This window comes from Rhinoraja longicauda, chromosome 9 (genome assembly GCF_053455715.1).
Source record: "Rhinoraja longicauda isolate Sanriku21f chromosome 9, sRhiLon1.1, whole genome shotgun sequence".
Lineage (NCBI taxonomy): Eukaryota > Metazoa > Chordata > Chondrichthyes > Rajiformes > Arhynchobatidae > Rhinoraja > Rhinoraja longicauda.
In genome coordinates this window covers 34,660,374-34,678,832 of record NC_135961.1, presented here as the reverse complement: position 1 = coordinate 34,678,832, position 18,459 = coordinate 34,660,374, and the positions used below count along the sequence as shown (strand labels likewise).

Sequence of the window (18,459 nt, the reverse complement as noted above, 5' to 3'; positions counted from 1 at the left end):
GCAATGACAAAAAAAAATTGTTGTGCTAAGAATGTTTTGATTTACTTTTGTATTGTTATTACTCTCACTATCCCGCCCATCTTTCCCCACACAGAATTCATTGATCTGAAGACGGGTCCTAACCGAAAATGTAATCTATCCATTCCCTCCACCAACGCTGCCTGACCCTCCAAGTTCCTCTAGCACTTTGTTTCTTGCTCAAGATTACAGTGCCTGCAGTTTCTCATTTCTTGCTTTCAACTTGTTTTCCACAACTCACTTCTAAATTCTTGACCCTTCTTCATCCTGGTAATCTGCTGCACTACACACCCACCAACTCTGGCCTCCTGCCCATTTTAATCACTCCTCCATGGACAATTGGTCGCAGCTGTCCAGACCACTAACATCACCAAGCCTAAGCCTCATTGCTTCCCTATCCTTCCTGCCTCAAATACAACCTTTCAAACCGCACTCTTCAACCAAGCCAGTAATCAAGAAACAAGATGGGTGAAACGGTCACCAAGTCTACACTTGGTCTTGCTGTCAAGACCAGCAGGATCTCTCTGTTGCCATCCATTTTAACTGCTCTTCCCATTCACATACCTACCGGCAAGACCAAGCATAGGTTCAGCGACCGTTTTGGCCGAACACTTACACTCGGTCTGCCAAGGCCTACAGGATTTCTCAGTTGCTAACCAATGTAACTTCCCTTCCCATTCCCACTGACCTTTCTGTCCTGGGCCTCCTCCATTGCCAGAATGAGGCCATTCGCAAACTAGAGGCGAAACACCTTCGAAACCGCTTGGGTAGCTTGCAACCCAACGGTATGATCGTTTAATTCTCCAATTTTAGGTAACTACATAACCCTCCCCCTCCTTTCCCATATTATACCCCTTCCCACTTCTTCCTCCACCCCTTCTCCCCTTTGCCCCAACTGGACTCATACTTATTTCTCCCCGTCCACGACATTTCTTTCTCTAGTTTCACAATTGGCAACTCTTCAATCCTTTTGTTTCACACCTTTGCTTTTCATTTCCAACCATCTGCCTATCAAATAGCCCTCCTCATCTGTGCTGACCTATTACCTGCCGGCTTTGTCCTGCCCCTCCTCTCTTCTAGCTTTCTGCTCCCCACATGCCCCCCCCCCCCAACAATCAATCTAAAGAAGGGTTCCCACCAGAAACATCACCTATCCATGTTCTCCTGAGATGTTGCCTGACCCGCTGAGCTCCTCCTGCACTTTGTGTCTTCTTCTGTTCTCAAAGACACTTCTCTCCTCCATCTTATTCATCTAAAAGAGACACAAGGAACTGCAGATATGGATTATCCAAAATTTAATAACCAGCATAAAAGACCCCAAATAACAATTAAATATGCTCTCATAGGGAAAAGAATTACGCATCTTTGGCAGAGGAGAGACAGTGGCGCAGCAATAGAGTTGCTGTCTTACAGAGCCAGAGACCTGGGTTTGATCTTGACTACGGGTGCTATCTGTACGGAGTTTGCATGTTCTCCCTCTGACCGCATGGGTTTTCTCTGGGTGCTCCGGTTTCCTCCCACACATCAAAAGAAGTGCAGGTTTGTAGGTTAATTAGCTTTGGTGAAATTGTAAATTGTCCCCAGTATCGTGGTGATCGCTGGTCGACGAGGACTCAGCGAGCCAAAGGGCCATTTTCCACATTGCATCTCTAAAGTCTAAAGAGACTGGAGGAAACCTGTTTATGATGAATACTCTGGAACAGGTGGGACTAATGTAGATTGGACATCTTGGTTGGCGTGCGCAAGTTGAGCAGAAGGATCGTTCAGGATCCTGGTGCCAGGACATGAGGGGGGTGGATAGGGTGAATGTGCAGAGTCTTTTACCCAGAGTAGAGGAATCAAGAACCAGGGGACATAGGTTTAACATGAGAAAGGTTTAATAAGGAACCTGCAGACCTTTTTCACACAGACGGTGGTGGGTATATGGATCGAGCTGGCTGAGGAGGTATTTGAGGTCAAGTCAAGTCAAGTCAATTTTATTTGTATAGCACATTTAAAAACAACCCACGTTGACCAAAGTGCTGCACATCTGATTAGGAAAAAAAAAGAAAGTTACAGTGGAGGTGGATGCTATAACACCATTATTACAGTATATATGGACGGCTGTGTATTTTTAAAGCAGAGATTGACAGGTTCTTGATTAGTAAGTGTGTCAAGGGTTATGGGAAGAAGGCAGGAGAATGGGGTTGAGAGGGAAAGATAGATCAGTCATGATTGAATGGTGAAGTAGACTCGATGGGCTGAATGGCCTCATTCTGCTCCTATGACATGAACATGACCATTCAAAAGGCATGGACAGGAAAGGTTTTGGACTAAACGTAGGCAGGTGGGATTATCTTGGTCAGCATGGGCAAGTTGGACCGAAGGGCCAGTTTCGGTGCTGTGTGACTCTATGACTCTGAGACAATCTCCAGTGGGTTTACACTTGTAACTCAGATCCTCACCTCCATGTGACACTACAACAAGGTTCCGAAATCACCACAAGAATATATATGATCTTTCATCCTGACAAACAGCAGGGGAAAAGACGTGGAAGAAACCCCTTGATAAGCCAAGAACCCAGAACATTATCCATGTTCTGTTAATACCCAAGTGAATTTTCAGTATACTTATTCATGTTGAACTGTATGACACTTATGGATAATATGTTAATAATAAGCAGATGTTTGAATGTTTCTTGGAAACGAAGAAACACTGAGAGATCTGTTTATAATTAACATTGCTGCTGTAACTTACATTCACACTAGTTGTATTAGTCTGAACAAAAGATTTTGCCCCCCATGACTGGAAGACCACCGACAAGCAGCATAAAATCTCTCCTCACAGCAACACCAATGTGGAAGCAACGAAGGAACAACAACAAAAATATAAAGAACGACAAAAAGAGATTGGCATCCAGGTCTTTGGTCGGGTTTTATTTGCTCCTTGTTGACTCTTTCATATACCAATCCCATGCCAGTTCCACCACACACAATCCAATACTCCTGGCAGCTCTCATGACCCACTACGCAAACAATCCAAGATATTTTTCGACTTTAGAGACACAAACAGGCCTTTTGGCCCACCGAATCCATGCCGACCAGCGGTCACCCCATACACAAGCTCTATCCTGCACATTTGGGACAAGTTACAATTTTACCTTAGCCAATTAATCTACGTCTGTAGGTCTTCAGAGTGTGGGAGGAAACCAGAGCATCCGGAGAAAACCCACACGTGGACAAGGAGAACATACAAACACTGTACAGATAGCACCCATAGTCAGAATCAAACCCGGGTCTCTAATACTGTAAGGCAGAAAATCTACCGCTACTCCACTTTGCCGCCCTAATGCCGATTTAAGTTAAGGATAGAATGCTCAAAGCAGGCCAGGTAACACCTGCTTTCAATTATCTCAATATTACCTCTTGTAACAGCTGGTAGAGCTGCTGCTTCACAGCGCCGGAGACCCGGGTTCGATCCTGAACCCGGGTACTGTATGTGTGGAGTTTGCACATTCTCCCAATGACCGCGTTGCTATCCAATGGGTGCTTAGGTTTCCTCCCACATACCAAAGACGTGCGTGTTTATAGGTTAATTGGCCCTCTGTAAATTACTCCTAGTGTGTAGGGAGTGGATGAGAAAGTGGGATAACGTAGAACTAGTGTGAACAGATAATCAATAGGTGGGCCGAAGGGTCTGTTATCAAACTGCATCAATCATTTCAATCTAAGCCAATTGATGCTTTAACATCCTGCGAGATTAGTTGTTTCAATACAGTTTTTGCTTTTGAGAGCAACCTCGCTAAATTATTTTTCGGACCCCTCTATTTTTCTCTTGATTTTTATAACACAATGCAGCAAAAGGGTGCAGAGCAGGTTTACCAAAGTGATGCCTGGATTATAGATATTAGCTACAGGGAGAGGTTGGACAAATTTGGATTGTTTTCTCTGGAATGACGGAGACTGAGGGTGGACCCGATAGAAGTATCTAAAATTATGACTGGCATAGATAGGGTAGACAGCCAAACTCTTTTTCCAAGAGAAGAAATGTCAAAGACCAGAGGGCATAGCATTAAGGTGTGAGGGGCAAAGTTTAAAGGAAATGTGCGGGGAAATTCTACTCACACAGTGTGGCGGGTGCCTGGAACATAGTGGTGGTGATGTATAAGATAGTGATGTATAAGAGCCTTTCAGAAAGGCACATGGATATGGATCATGTGCAGGTAAACACGATTTTGAATTTAATAATATTATGGGAGCTCGGTTTTATGTGGGTGTGCCCATAAGTTGGCCGCTCATCACCCAAGGATGGCCTGTACTTAATAAGTGCTGATTCACAGAGCACAAAATACCAACTCCCAACATTTACCATCAACAAGCTTTCTCCATGTTTGATAATAACAAGGAGTCATTATCGTACAGTGTGGAAACAGGCCCTTCAGCCCAACTTGCCCTCACCGACCAACACGTCCCATCTAAACTAGTCCTACCTGCCTGTTTGTGGCCCATATCCCTCTAAACCTATCCTGACCATGTACCTGTCTAAATGTTTCGTAAACATTGCGATACTTTCTGCCTCAACTACTTCCTCCGGCACCCACCACCCTTTGTGTAAAAAAGATACTCCTCAGGTTCCAATTAAATCTTTCCCCCATCACCTTAAACTTATGTCCTCTGGTTCTCGATTCCCCTACTTTGAGCAGGAGACTTTGTGCGTTTACCAGATCTATTCCTCTCATGATTTTGTACACCTCTATAAGATCATCCCTCATCCTCCTGCGCTCCAAGGAATAGAGTCTTAGCCTGCTCAACCTCTCCCTAAAGCTCAGGCCCTCGGGTCCTGGCAACATCCTCGCAAATCTTCTCTGCACCGTTTCCAGCTTAATATGGTGCCCAGAACTGAACACAATACTCTAAATGTGGCCTCAGCAACATCTTAGATAACTGCAACATGACCTCCCAACGTCTATGCTCAATACTCTGACTGATGATGGCCAATGTGCTGTAAAGCCTTTTTGACTTAACACAACACTTTAATTCTTCAGAAGGTAGACACAAAAAATCTGGATTAACTCAGCAGGTCAGACAACATCTCTGGAGAAAAGTAATAGGTGACGTTTCGGGTCACCTGTACGAAAAGGACACAAAGTCCTGGCAGTAACTCAGCAGGTCAGACAGCACCCCTGGAGAATATGGATAGGTGACATTTCATGTTCTACCCAAGTTAGTGAAGGCCAATTAAAGGGCTGAACTCCCTGGAGATCCAGGGTGGTCTTCAATCGTCTTGAGGGAATAAAGCAGAGAAGTTTATCTCCCCCTTACCATTTCCTGATGCCCCAAAGAGTTAAACATCTGCCGTCTTGCGCGTGGGCACGGTTTCTGGGTAAGAAACCACAGCAGCTGATTTACACACATCCCGCCAACAGCAAATGAACTTTGACCTGGTAAGCTGCATTTGATAACTTTGATGAAGGGAAGAATGTTTGTCGGGAAACAAGAGGAACCTTCTGCATTGACTCTAACAGTCCCTTGGGAAAAGCAGAATAAAAGCCCCTCATGGAATATATCATCCAATTGAAACTGTAGAGGGAATATTGAAGGGTAGGCGCTAACAAGAAAACCTTGTTGCAGTCAGCAAAATAGTGCAATACATCTGGGAGGGAAATGCAAGCTGGTTGTGCTACTAATCCCGCCAACTAGCACTTAAGAGAGAAACGCAGACACTTCCAAAAGGCACTGAATGATCTTCCAGATGCAAGTTTAGAAATTAAAGCCGTGATGGTTTATGGGTGAACAGAACAAAAGAAGCAACAAATGAAGTAGTAGACGCAATATCAGGATGATGTCAAGTTTAGGGGCGCAGTGGTAGAGTTGCAGCCTTGCAGCGCCGGAGACCCGGGTTCGATCCTCAGTACGGGTGTTGTCGGCTCAGAGTTTGTCCGTTCTACCTTGGACCATGGCTTTCCTCCGGGTGCTCCGGCTTCCTTTCACATTCCAAAGACGTGCAGGTTTGTAGGTTACTTGGCTTCGGTAAAATTGTAAATTGTCCTTAGTGTGTAGGATAGTGTTAGTGTACGGGGATCGCTGGCCAGCGCGGACTTGATGGTCCGGTTTATGCACTTTATCTCTAAAGTTTAAACTCTAAAGAGTTAAATAATGCTGATTCAGAAACTCAACGCATTTGTCAAAATTACAGATGAAATCAAGAACTGACAGGAATGGAAGTGGAACTGAAAGAGGCAGCCTGAAAAAGCACAGGACAAGCTAAATAAGCTATTCCAAAGGGGATATAATGGGATATTAACTTTAACTCAGACTTATGTAAAGCATTGTACACAAAAAAGGAACAGCCAATACAAATACTAGCTGGACAGTGGTCAAATTCTCACTTTAAAAGATTTTGTGCAATTTTTAACTGTCTAAGCATTTGATTCATTGGTTCATAGCAGAAGTAGGCCATTCGGACCATCGAGTCTACTATGCCATTCAATCATAGCTGACCTATCTTTCCCTCTCAAATCTATTCTCCTGCCATCTCCCCATAACCCTTGACGCCCTTACTAATCAAGCATCTGTCAAACTCCACCTTTAAATTACCCAATGGCTTGGCTTCCAGAGCCGCCTGCAGCAATGGATTCCACACATTCACCACCCTTTGACGAAAGAAATTCCACCTCATCTCCTTTCGAAAAGTACATCCTTTTATTTTGAGGTTGTGCCCTCTGGTTTTAGACTCCCCCATTAGTGGAAATATCTTCTCCACATCCACTCTATCCAGGCCTTTCACTAGTCGGTAAGTTTCAATGAGGTCCCCTCTTCCACTTCTATGTCCGCCATCATATACTTACTACATTCATCCCGTTTCCCAGCACTTAGTCCATGAGCTTCAATGCATTGATGATTTAAGTGCTCAATCAAGATACTTCCTCAATGTTGTCAGACTACCTGTCACTATAACCCACTTCGGCACTGTTCCAGGTTCCAACCATCCTCAGGCAGAAAAGGTTCTGTCTTCAGATCCTCTCTAACCCTTTATCCTAAAGTTATGCCTTCAGGTTTTAGACATATCTGCCTAAGGGGATTGCCTATCCTATCTATGCCCCTCATAAATTTGTACACCTCCATCAGGCCTCCCCTCAGCCTATTCTGTGGCCATTTACTGCATGGTCTAAATTACAATAAGCAAATGGCTACCATATATCCCTTAGGCTTTCTGGGAACATTCCAGAAACATTAAATAGGAACCTGTGGGACAACGTTTTCATACAGAAGGAGGTAGGTAGATAGAACGAGCTGTCAGAGGAGGTAGTTGCGACAGGTACTATAACAACTATTTAAAAGACATTTGGACAGGCACACGGAGAGGAAAGGTTTAGAGGGATATGGGCCAAATGCAGATGGGGTTTCTTGGTCAGCCTGGGCAAGTTGGGCCAGGGGGCCCGTTTCTGTGCTGTATAACTCTATGACACTCTGGATACATAACATCTCAACGCCTTCTCTTGAAAGAACATCACAGCAAGGAATTTGGGAGTCCTGCCTACAACATGGGGAGCCAGGAGCCAGAGGATAGTACAGATGATCTGTGTTCCCCGGTTATTTGCCAGATTTTGCTGAAACATTGTGCCGAAGGACCATTAAAAAATGCAATTCGGTGGAAAGTTTTGGCCTTGTCCAGTTCAATTTCACTTTTGGATTTATCTTTCCAACAACTTCAACATAGTTTACCTTAAAAGGCCAAACATGTTTTAGAAAAAGACAGTTTCACTGAGGAATTTAAACTAATTTCACAAGGATTGGGTGAATATTTCGAAAGGATAAAAAAAATTGCAGGGCTGAGAGGTAAAAGAGGAAGGCGTGCAGTCCCAAATGTTTCAATGATTGCATCGAGTCAAAATATCGAAGCTGCCTTAGATTTGCACCAAAATCATTCAGAAGTTTAAGACCATCACAAGGAATTCTTATTACACTGCCAGCTGCAATATGGCTACAAGGAGAAAGTGGCAGGCAAAGATGCCCAAACGCCCAAAAACTGAAGGCACAAGCAACTGCAGATACTGGGATCTTGAGCAAAACACTGTGCTGGAATAACTACGCAGGTCAGGCAGCATCTGTGGAGAGAAATGGATTGGCGACATTTCGGGTCTGGACCTTCTTCGGACTAATTGCAGTGGGGGAGGTGGGGGTGGGAGAAACCCCGACAAGTAGTAGGTCTATTGCAGGTGATGAGGAGGGGAAGATTAATTGGTAGATGGATGGAGTAAGTGACAAAGGCTAGAGCTGAAAAGGAGACAAAGGGGCGTTGGGTAGGGAGAGAAGAGAAGCGAAATGTAAAGTCAGAGGGAAGAATATAGGTGAAAGGGGATCAGGGGTGGAGGGAGGGGAAGAGGGATGGGATAGTGGGAGAAATGGATGAGCACCTGAGTGGGGGATGCTAAAAACTGAAGGACCAAATTTGACCCTAGAAATTGTGGGGATTTACCCTGAAGGTAAACTGCTGGCCTGGGCTTCTATATAAAGATTCCAACGTATAAAGATCTCTCAGAACATTTGTGACCAATATATACATTCCACATTCAATCCTGACATCCGGTGCTGTCGGTGTGGAGTTTGTACGTTCTTCCTGTGACATGTGACATGTCTGGTTTCCTATCTCATCCCAAAACGGACAAGTAGGTAGGTTAATTGGTCCTTATAAATTGCCCCTAGTGTAAGCGAGTCATAGAATCTGGAGGAAGTTAACAAGAATGTTAGGAGAATAAAATGGGATTAGTGTAAAGATGTGGATGGTCTGTGCAGACTCAGCAGGGCTGAAGGGCCTGTTTTCGTGCTGATTCTTTCCATGACTTCATGACCACTGAAAATAGATCAATTATGCATTCATTTCCCTGAAAGTGATGTCACAGTTCGAAAGGGTGGTCAAAAAGGCTTTCGCGACATTGCCTTCTTCAATCAGGATATGGAGTATAGATGTTGGGATGTTATGTTACAGTTGTACAAGAGGTCGGTGAGGCCACACTTGGAGTAATGAGATCAGGTTGGTCTCTCTACTGTAGGAAGGATGTCATTAAACTGGAAGGAGTCCAGAGAAGATTTATGAGGACGTTGCCAGGACTTGAGGGGCTGAACTATAGGGAGAGGTTGGGCAGGCAAGGACTTTATTTCTTGGATCACAGGAGGTATATAAAATCATGAAGAAAAATAGAGTGAATGGACAGAATATTTTACGCAGGGCAGAAGAATCAAAAACAAGAGGACATATCTTCAAGTTGAGAGAGGCAAGATTTAATACAAACCTGAGGGGCAACTTTTTCACTCAGAAAACGGTGGATACATGGAATGAGCTGCCAGAGGATGTAGTTGAGGTAGGTACTATAGCAGTATTTAAAAGACATTTGGACAGGTACACAGAAAGAAAAGGTTTACAAGGATTAGAGGCAAATGCCGGCAAATGGGACTAGCTTAGACGGGAGGTCTTGGTCAGCATGGACAGGTTGTGCCGAAGGGTACTATTTCATTGTAGGTTTTTATATGATGTGCAAAATGCCTCCCGTATTTGTTTTAATTTTTCTCTTAACAGCAGTGAAACAAGTGATTATTAAATAGACTTAACAAGGTAGCTGTTTATACACTAACAGTACAAGTATTGACCAAACTGGTACCCACAGTAAAGAGGCAGCATAATTAACTGTAGGACAAGAGAAGCATTGCCTGTTCAATCATTTATTTTTATTTATTTTTAAGTGGTGTTCTGCACCACTACAGTTCGAGAAGAAGGGTGTTCAAACAAGTGGCGAATTGCTTGCAGTATCAAGTCTCCTGCAGCAGTGAATTATGTGCTCAGCTCACTCACAGAGAACAGGACATAAAGGCCCAACAGTTTGAACAGGCAGACGCATTACTACAGAAATCACTTACACAATGGAGCTGTGTTAAACATCAGCCCATGGTTTTCAGCAAAGTGACTCCCTCCACTCCCTTAAACCTCTGAGTCTGCACATACTGCTCATAAACTGAATGAGTTTACTTTGGACTCTATAGATACAGCATGGAAACAGGCTGTTCTGCCCACCGAATCCGCAGTGACCAGCGCCCACCCCAAACACTAGCACTATCCTACACACGAGGGTCAATTTACAGAAACCAATTAAACCTACAAACCTGCACGTCTTTGGAGTGTTGGAGGAAACTGGGGCACCTGGAGAAAGTCCACGCAGTCACAAGGAGAACGTGCAAACACCATACAGATAGCACCTGTATTCGGGATCAAACCCAGATCTCTGGCGCTGGGAGGCATCAATTCTACTGCTGCGCCACTGGGCTGCCCTTGTTTCCAAATGCTAAGCAGTTATTATTACAATTTTGTCTGAGAAGGCTGAACCGGGCCACATTTCCAGGGGTCTTCGGGAGGGATTTTAAGTGCTCTCCCGTAGTTTTGTCCGGATTAAAGAAGGTGCGGGACCACCAGTTGCCGTAAAATCATTGGTGGTCCTTTATCTAGTTTGATTGAATAGCCTGCACAACAAAGCTTTTCACTGTACATGACAATAGTAAAAGTAATAAACCTAACACTAAATCTACCCAGCTTCTCCCTCCACCTCTCCACATTCACCTTTCTTTCAAGTCATTCCTGGCTACTGTCACCCAGTTTCTTTCCCTTCTTCCACCTCCTCCATATACCCACCATCCCTCTCTCAGGATCCACATTTCACTCCCTACTTTCCTTTCTTCCCAGATTCCACGATTTGTACCGTTTTGCCGTCTCTACTCACCTCGATTCTTGGTCACTATCTCCATTCTTGTCTCCCCCTACCTGACCCAACAGCCTCAATCCCTCGCACCTGAATCACCTATTACAGAAACATAGAAAATAGGTGCAGGAGGAGGCCATTTGGCCCTTTGAGCCAGCACCGCCATTCATTGTGATCATGGCTGATCATCTACAATCAGTGCCTGCCTTCTCCCCATATCCCTTGATTCCACTAGCCCCTAGAGCTCTATCTAAATCTCTTTTAAATTCATCCAGTAAATTGGCCTCCACAGCTTTCTGGGTGAAAAAGGTTTCTTCTCATCTCAGTTTTAAATGGCCTCCCCTTTATTCTTAGACTGTGGCCCCTGGTTCTGGACTTCCCCCAACATTGGAAACATTTTTCCTGCACCTAGCTTGTCCAGTCCTTTTATAATTTTATATGTCACTTTAAGATCCCCTCTCGTCCTTCTAAATTCCAGTGAATACAAGCCCAGTCTTTCCAATCTTTCCTCATATGACAGTCGCGCCATCCTAGGGATCAATCTCGTGAACCTACACTGCACTGCCTCAATAGTAAGGATGTCCTTCCTCAAATTAGGAGACCAAAACGACACCAGATATGGTCTCACCAGGGCCCTACACAACTGCAGAAGGACCTCTTTGCTCCAATACTTAAAGCTTCTCGTTATGAAGGCCAACATGCCATTAGCTTTCTTCACTGCCTGCTGTACCTGCACGCTTATTTGCCAGCTCTTGCCCCAAACCCTTCCCCTCACCTCTTTCTGCCAGTTACCAAGAGTTAAGGGTGTTTTATAGGAAAATAACTGCAGATGCTGGTACAAATCGAGGGTATCACAAAATGCTGGAGTAACTCAGCGAGTCAGGCAGCATCTCAGGAGAGAAGGAATGGGTGATGTTTCGGGTCGAGACCATTCTTCAGACTGATGTCAGGGGAGGGGGCGGGATAAAGGGTGTTTATTTGTCATTTGTCCCAAAACGGAACAATGAAATTCTTACTTGCAGCAGCACAACAGATATGCAAACATAGTACTGTGTAAACACCACAATAAACAAAACAAAAAAATCAGTATATATAAAATAAGACAAATAAATAGACAACAATAGTGTAAAACCAAAAAATATTGTCCCCAAGTCTAAAAATTCAGAGCCTATTTGGAGGATGTCGTTTTCCGAAGAAGGGTTCTGACCCACAACGTCATTTGTCCATTCCCTCCACAGACGCTGTCTGTCCCACCGAGTTCCACCAGCTGTCTGTTCCACAGACGCTGTCTGTCCCACCGAGTTCCACCAGCTGTTTGTTTTTTGCTCTACATTCCTCCTGTTCGATTGAGAATAAAATTGCCTGACTTTTAAAATCCAATATTTTACAGTCAGAGTCATACAACGTGGATACAGGTCCTTCAGCCCAACTTGCCCATGCCGACCAATATGTCCCAGCTACACTAGTTCCATCGACCTGTGTTTTGCCCATATCCCTCTAAATCTATCCTAAATATGTACCTGTCTAAATATTTCTTAAACATTGTGATAGTACCTGCCTCAACTACCTCCTTTGGCAGCTCGTTCCATATACCCACCACCCTTTGTGTAAAGACGTTGCCTCTCAGCTTCCCATTAAATCATTCCTTTCTCACCTTGAACCTATGTCTTCTGGTTCTTGATATCCCTACACCGGGTAAAAGACTGTGCATTTACCTTATCTATTCCTCTCATAATCTTATACACCTCTATTGGATCACCCCTCATCATCCTGCGCTCCAAGTATTAGACCTAGCCTGCTCAACCTCTCCTCATAGCTCAGGCCCTTGACTCCTTTTATTTCTGAACAGTGAGTAATGTCTATTTTCTATGGTCTATAACATCTAGTTTATGTGTTTGAGCCATACTTCAGTCAAAATTGGGTTTGATTGTATAATTTATTAACAGTAATTCTTTTTAATTGAAACACATTTTGAAATTAGCCCAGTGTAGATTCTGTGCCTGCAACAGAAATGAAGTCGCTCTAAGCACTAAACTATGCAAGTGTTCTCTCATTTATCATTGTAATGAAATGTTACAAGAGTCCAAATCCCCTCTGCATCCAATATGGAATAACTCCCATGTTAAAGCCAATATTATCATTACACAGATCATTAATATCATTATTGTTTCTGTGCATGTCCCAGGGGACAGGAGGCCAGATGAAACATGAGGACAAGCAAAAGTTTAGTATGGGAGAGTTGTTTTTGCTGAATTCAGTTATTTTCCTGCCATCCATAATATTCAACATTCTGCAAGGGGATAAACACGAGGAAGCCTTGCAGACAAGCGTGCGACTGGTCTGACTAACAGCGAGGTAGAGACTTGTTGGGAATTATTCCCAGTGGTCAAGTGTATATTGTTTAATTTAGTTTAGTTTAGAGATACGGTATGGAAATAGGTCCTTCGGCCCACAGAGTCCATATCGACCATCGATCACCCATTCACTAGTTTTATGTTATCCCACTCTTGCATCCTACACACTAGGGGCATTTTACAGAGGCTATGTAGCCTACAAACCTGCATGTCTTTGGAATGTGGGTGGACCCGGAGGAAACCCGCACGGTCACAGGAAGAACATGCAAACCCGACACAGACAGTACCCATAGTGGGATCAAACCTGGGCCTCTGGCGCTGTGAGGCAGTAGCTCTAGCAGCTGTGCTACTGTGGAATATCTTGGGACAAGGATAGTTTTATCATGCACAGTAACCAAATACTGTGCAAGTGCAAGAAAATGGCAATTCGTGGCCTAAGTCCATTAATAATGGGTGAATAATAAGTGAGAGCACCTACCAGAGAGAACAACCTCAATCAAGTCCCCTTCGTGAATGTCTTCCACTGACATCAGCCTCTGTAAGATGTTCTCAGAGTTCAGGTCATGGCGAAAGAGTAAGATCTTGTCATACATTCCGAAAAAGCCACATTCTGGGAACTAAAAGAAAAACAAATTAGAAAATTACCAATTCTGCAAATTTAAACAGCTTGCCCTCACTATGACTCAATGCTTAAAATGCAAGTATTTTCTCCATAAGAAACCGGACATAACTTAATTTTTATTGCTCCAATGGCCTTTTGATAACTTATTAACTTCAATTTTTTTTTTAATTACGTCAATATCAGTACATATATATACACACGGATACATGTCTATTAACATGAACGTATTAACAAAACGCCATTAGAAGTATAATAAGTCAAATACTAGGCTTACTAGTACTAAATATCATTTATGCATTTTCCACAAATTATAATCCAGATCTAAGCAATCGCAGAACATGCAATCTGTGTCTAATTTTGCACCTCATGATAATGAACAAATAAAAAAGTTGCTGGTTCTCAGCTTCTAACCCTCTATTTAACTCCAGCAACTTGTTTTTAAAATAGTATCTAACTATAACATAGAAGTGCGTGTATGAGACTAAAGGAGTATAAGAACATGAAATATGAAACAGCTCTGAATACAAACAGATCCCATAGCTGGTGCTGGCCATAGCTCCAGGTTCCTCCCTGTTCAACTAATATTCTGTATCTGTTTCCTGAATATTCCATCTTCACAATAAATATTACAAGCTACTTCAAGAGAAACTAGTGTCAAATGAAATTTTAATTAGGAGAAAGGACACAAAGTGCTGAAGTAACTCATGGTCAGGTCTTAAAGCGCCAGAGACCTGGGTTCGATCCTGACCATGGGTGCTGTTTGTACAAAGTTTGCACGTTCTCTCTGAGACCATGTGAGATTTCACCGGGTGCTTCGGTTTCCTCCCACATTCCAAATACATGCAGGTTTATAGGTTAATTTGGCTTCAATAAATTGCTCCTAGTGTGTAGGATGCGGAATTGGGATAACGTAGAACTAGTGCACGGGTGATAGTTGGCCGGCACAGACTCGGAGAGCCAAAGGGACTGTTTCCACGCTGCATCTCTAAACTAAACAACATTAAACTAAACGAAACTAAGGAGGAGAATGGGGTTGAGAGTGAAATATAGCTCAGCCATGATCGAATGGCAAAGCAGACTCAATGGGAGGAATAGCCTAATTCTGCACCTATGCCTTATGAACTGATATCATGCTAAGAGGCAATGTTAGACACACAGCAAAAGGCTGAGGAATACCAAGAATGGGCCGAAAAGGCCAAGAAACCAATGGACCTCTTGGTAACAACATTTTTTCTCATTTTGCTACTTGCATAATGTTTAATATTAATTAAAGAATAAATTCTGCTTTCCAAGGCTCTGAACTATTCCTCAACTCTCAACACAGCCTTTAATTTTCCTGATACAAACTTCAATATTTTCCTACAGTGTCCTCCCTTCCAACAGGGAACCTGAGTAACACTGCGACCTGCTGCCTTTCCCCTATTCCAACTGTTACCTAACCCTCAACCTTCCATTAACCCCCTCACATACCCCACCCCTCCCCCCACCACAGTACCTCCCCCGAGCCTTGCTCCACCCTTCTGACACCAGCCCTTGTGTTTTCACCACCCCCACTGACCTCCCTCTAAAGAAGGGTCCCGACCCGAAACATCACCTATCTGTGTTCTCTAGAGGGGCTACCTGACCCACTGACCGCTGAGTTACTCCAGCACTTTGTGTCCTTTTCAATATTTTCCAATTTCGCCCATTGCACTTCCATGTCTGATGAAGCCAGGAGCAATTACAATCATTTTTTAATTTCACATTCAAATTAGTTTCACCACTGCACCAAATTAATCATTCATCTGCCGAAAGGCTGTTGCTGAGGAGGTTTGTAAAATTAAACTAATGGCAACTGCATGGAATTCAGTTTCAACGCCGGCCAAGCTCCTCTACGTGGCATGCTATAAACCTGCTGCTCCTTCAACCCTGGTGTTTACATTGTGTGTGGAAAAATTTGAGACCTTAACCCTTTGAGCGCTGCAGCAATATTTTCCGTGCCACATCCAAGTTCACAACTGATGGTTTTCATGGAGCGCCTTATAAATTCAGATGCAAGGTGCTAGAGTAACTCAGCGGGTCAGGAATTCATAAATTATAGGAGCAGAATTAGGCCATTTGGCCCATCAAGTCTACTCCGCCATTCTGTCATGGCTGATTTATCTTTCCCTCTGACTCCCATTCTCCTGCCCACTCCCCATAACCTCTGACACCCGTACTAATCAAGAATCTGCCAATCACTGCCCAAAGAATATCCATTGACTTGGCCTCCGCAGCCATCCGTGGCAATGAACTTCACAGATTCACCACCTTCTGACTAAAGAAGTTCCTTCTCATCTCCTCAAAAGGTATGTCCTTCTATTCTGAGGCCGTGGCCTCTGGTTCTAGACTCTCCCACGAGTGGAAACATCGTCTTCACATCCATGGGTCAGGCAGCTTCTGCGGAGAGAATGGATATGTGACATTTCAAGTCGGGACCCTTCTATAGACTCCATTTTACTGCTCTACTGCGAAATCTCAAACTAAGGGCACTTTGAAGATAATGGCACAAAGTGCTGGGGTAACTCAGCAGGTTAGGTAGTATCTCTGGAGAATATGGCTAAGGTGACATTTCAGGCCCGTTTCTGTGCTGTATGACTATTACTGAGGAGTACGTTTTCCACACACTGGGTGGTGTTCATCTTGAACGACCTGCCAGAGGAAGTAGTGGAGGCAGATAGTATTCAAATATTTAAAAGGCATTTGGACAGCTACTTGGACAGGAAGGTTATGGAAGGAAACAAGCTTAATGCGGGCTTCACAGAGATAGAGATCACAGTCAGCATGGATAAGCACAGATATCTGTGCTGCACATTTCTATTAATTCTATGACTGTAATAAAACATCTAACCGGACAGCAGAAAAATATGGGGCCACTGTTTTGATTTGGTAGAATCCCTGAACAGTTCAATTTGTTCAATTTCATTGTGGCTGAATAACAGGGCTTGGCAACATCAGTCTTGCTTTTGTTCATGTTTTGCTCTTTAGTTATGTTAAAATACTTTACCACAGCAATATTCCAGCTGCAGCACTTGGTGTCTTTTTTTGTAAACCACATCAGCAGTCGGAGTCATCGTCATACATCGTGAAAACAGGCCCCGCAGCCAAACTTGCTCATGCCGACCAACATGTCCCATCTACATTACTCCCACCTGCCTGCGTTTGGCCCATATCCCTCTAAACCTACCCCATGCATGTAACAGTCTAAATGTTTTTTAAATGTTGTGATAGTACCTGCCTCAACTACCTCCTCTGACAGCTTGTTCCATACACCCATCACCATTTTTGTGAAAAGGTTACCCCTCAGGTTCCTATTAAATCTTACACCTCTCACCTTAAACCTATGGTTCTCGATTCCCCTACTCTGGGTAAAAGACTGTGCATTTACCTTGTGTCTACCTCAGGAATCCATATGGGTTCCATATGCTTACAGTTGTTCTTGAAACATCACACAGAACTGAATAAGCAACAAAGAACTTACTTTATTTCATTGCACTACCCCTACAAAAACCAAAACAATCCCAGATGCCATGGGCAAGCCCTGACGATGCAGAATATGACTTCACAGCGATCAGGAAGCACACCTTTGTTGGAAAGACTATTGTACCTCAAAAAGTAGTGCAATATATGAGTTCGATAACTCATCATTAAAAACAACATTGCCGATAAATCCCAAACCACATGTATATTGCTGTTCCGTGGATTTCAGTGAACTCTACAGTAAAGGCACAAAGTGCTGGAGTAACTCAGCAGGTCCGGACCCTTCTTCAATCTGAATATTGACGAATCCTCTCTCTTGGCTTCCTCAGTGCAGCACAGGGTAGCCCACAGTGGCTCAGCTGGTAGCGCTGCTACCTCACAGTGCCAGACACCCGGGTTCAATCCTGTCCTCGGGTGCTGCCTGTGTGGAGTTTGCACATTCTCCCTGTGACTGTGTGGGTTTCCGCCCACATCACAAAGACTTGCGGGTTTGTAGGTTAATTGGCCTCTGTAAATTTCCCCTCATGTACAGGGAGTGAATGACAAGGTACGATAACACAGAACTTGTGTGAACGGGAGATCGATGGTCAGCGTGGACTTGGTGGGATCGAGGGGCCTGATCCACGCTGTATCTCTAAACTACTGAGATTCACACCATACCAGCCAATTAGTGCGATATCAAGAGGTGAGTGAACACTGGAGGTATCAAAGGATGTAGTGCTGAAGATCTCTCCTGCAGAACTAGTAGTGCCTTTAGACTTTAAAACAATATTTGCATGTGGGAAATTAGCCAGATATGTTCTGCCTTTTGAGAACAGGATGTACAAATCAAACCTGGCATGTGACCACTCAATCGGTCCACTCTCATTAGCAAAGTGATGGGAGGCTGTAGTCAACACTGGTGTCACATTACTAACTCACCAGCAACTTGTTCACCCGTGCCCGGTGTGGATTTCACCAGAGCCGTTTAGCCCCAAACTTCATCAAGGGCATGGTCGAAAAATCGATCAAAGAAAGGCTTGAATCCCAGAGGTGACACGGTGGTGCAGTGGGAGAGTTGCTGCTTTACAATGCCAGAGACCCAGGTTCGATTCTGACTAGGGGTGCTGTCTGTACGGAGTTTGTACGTTTTCCTCGAGACCGCTTGGGTTTTCTCCAGGTGCTCCAGTTTCCACACACATTCCAAAGACATATAGGTTTGTAGGTTTAATTGGCTTCAGTAAAAATAGTAAAATTGTTCC

At 43.8% G+C, this 18,459-nt stretch overlaps 1 protein-coding gene across 3 annotated transcripts in view; it reads right to left on the bottom strand.

Moving 5' to 3' along the window:
- The window catches only part of prkd3 (protein kinase D3), a 255,173-nt gene that overhangs the window by 128,225 nt on the left and 108,489 nt on the right, over positions 1-18,459 (bottom strand). For all 3 annotated transcript variants that reach the window (XM_078405083.1, XM_078405085.1, XM_078405084.1), the window contains exon 3: positions 13,577-13,715. In XM_078405083.1, coding sequence (XP_078261209.1) covers positions 13,577-13,715 — 139 coding nt within the window. The remainder of the gene's footprint in view (positions 1-13,576; positions 13,716-18,459) is intronic.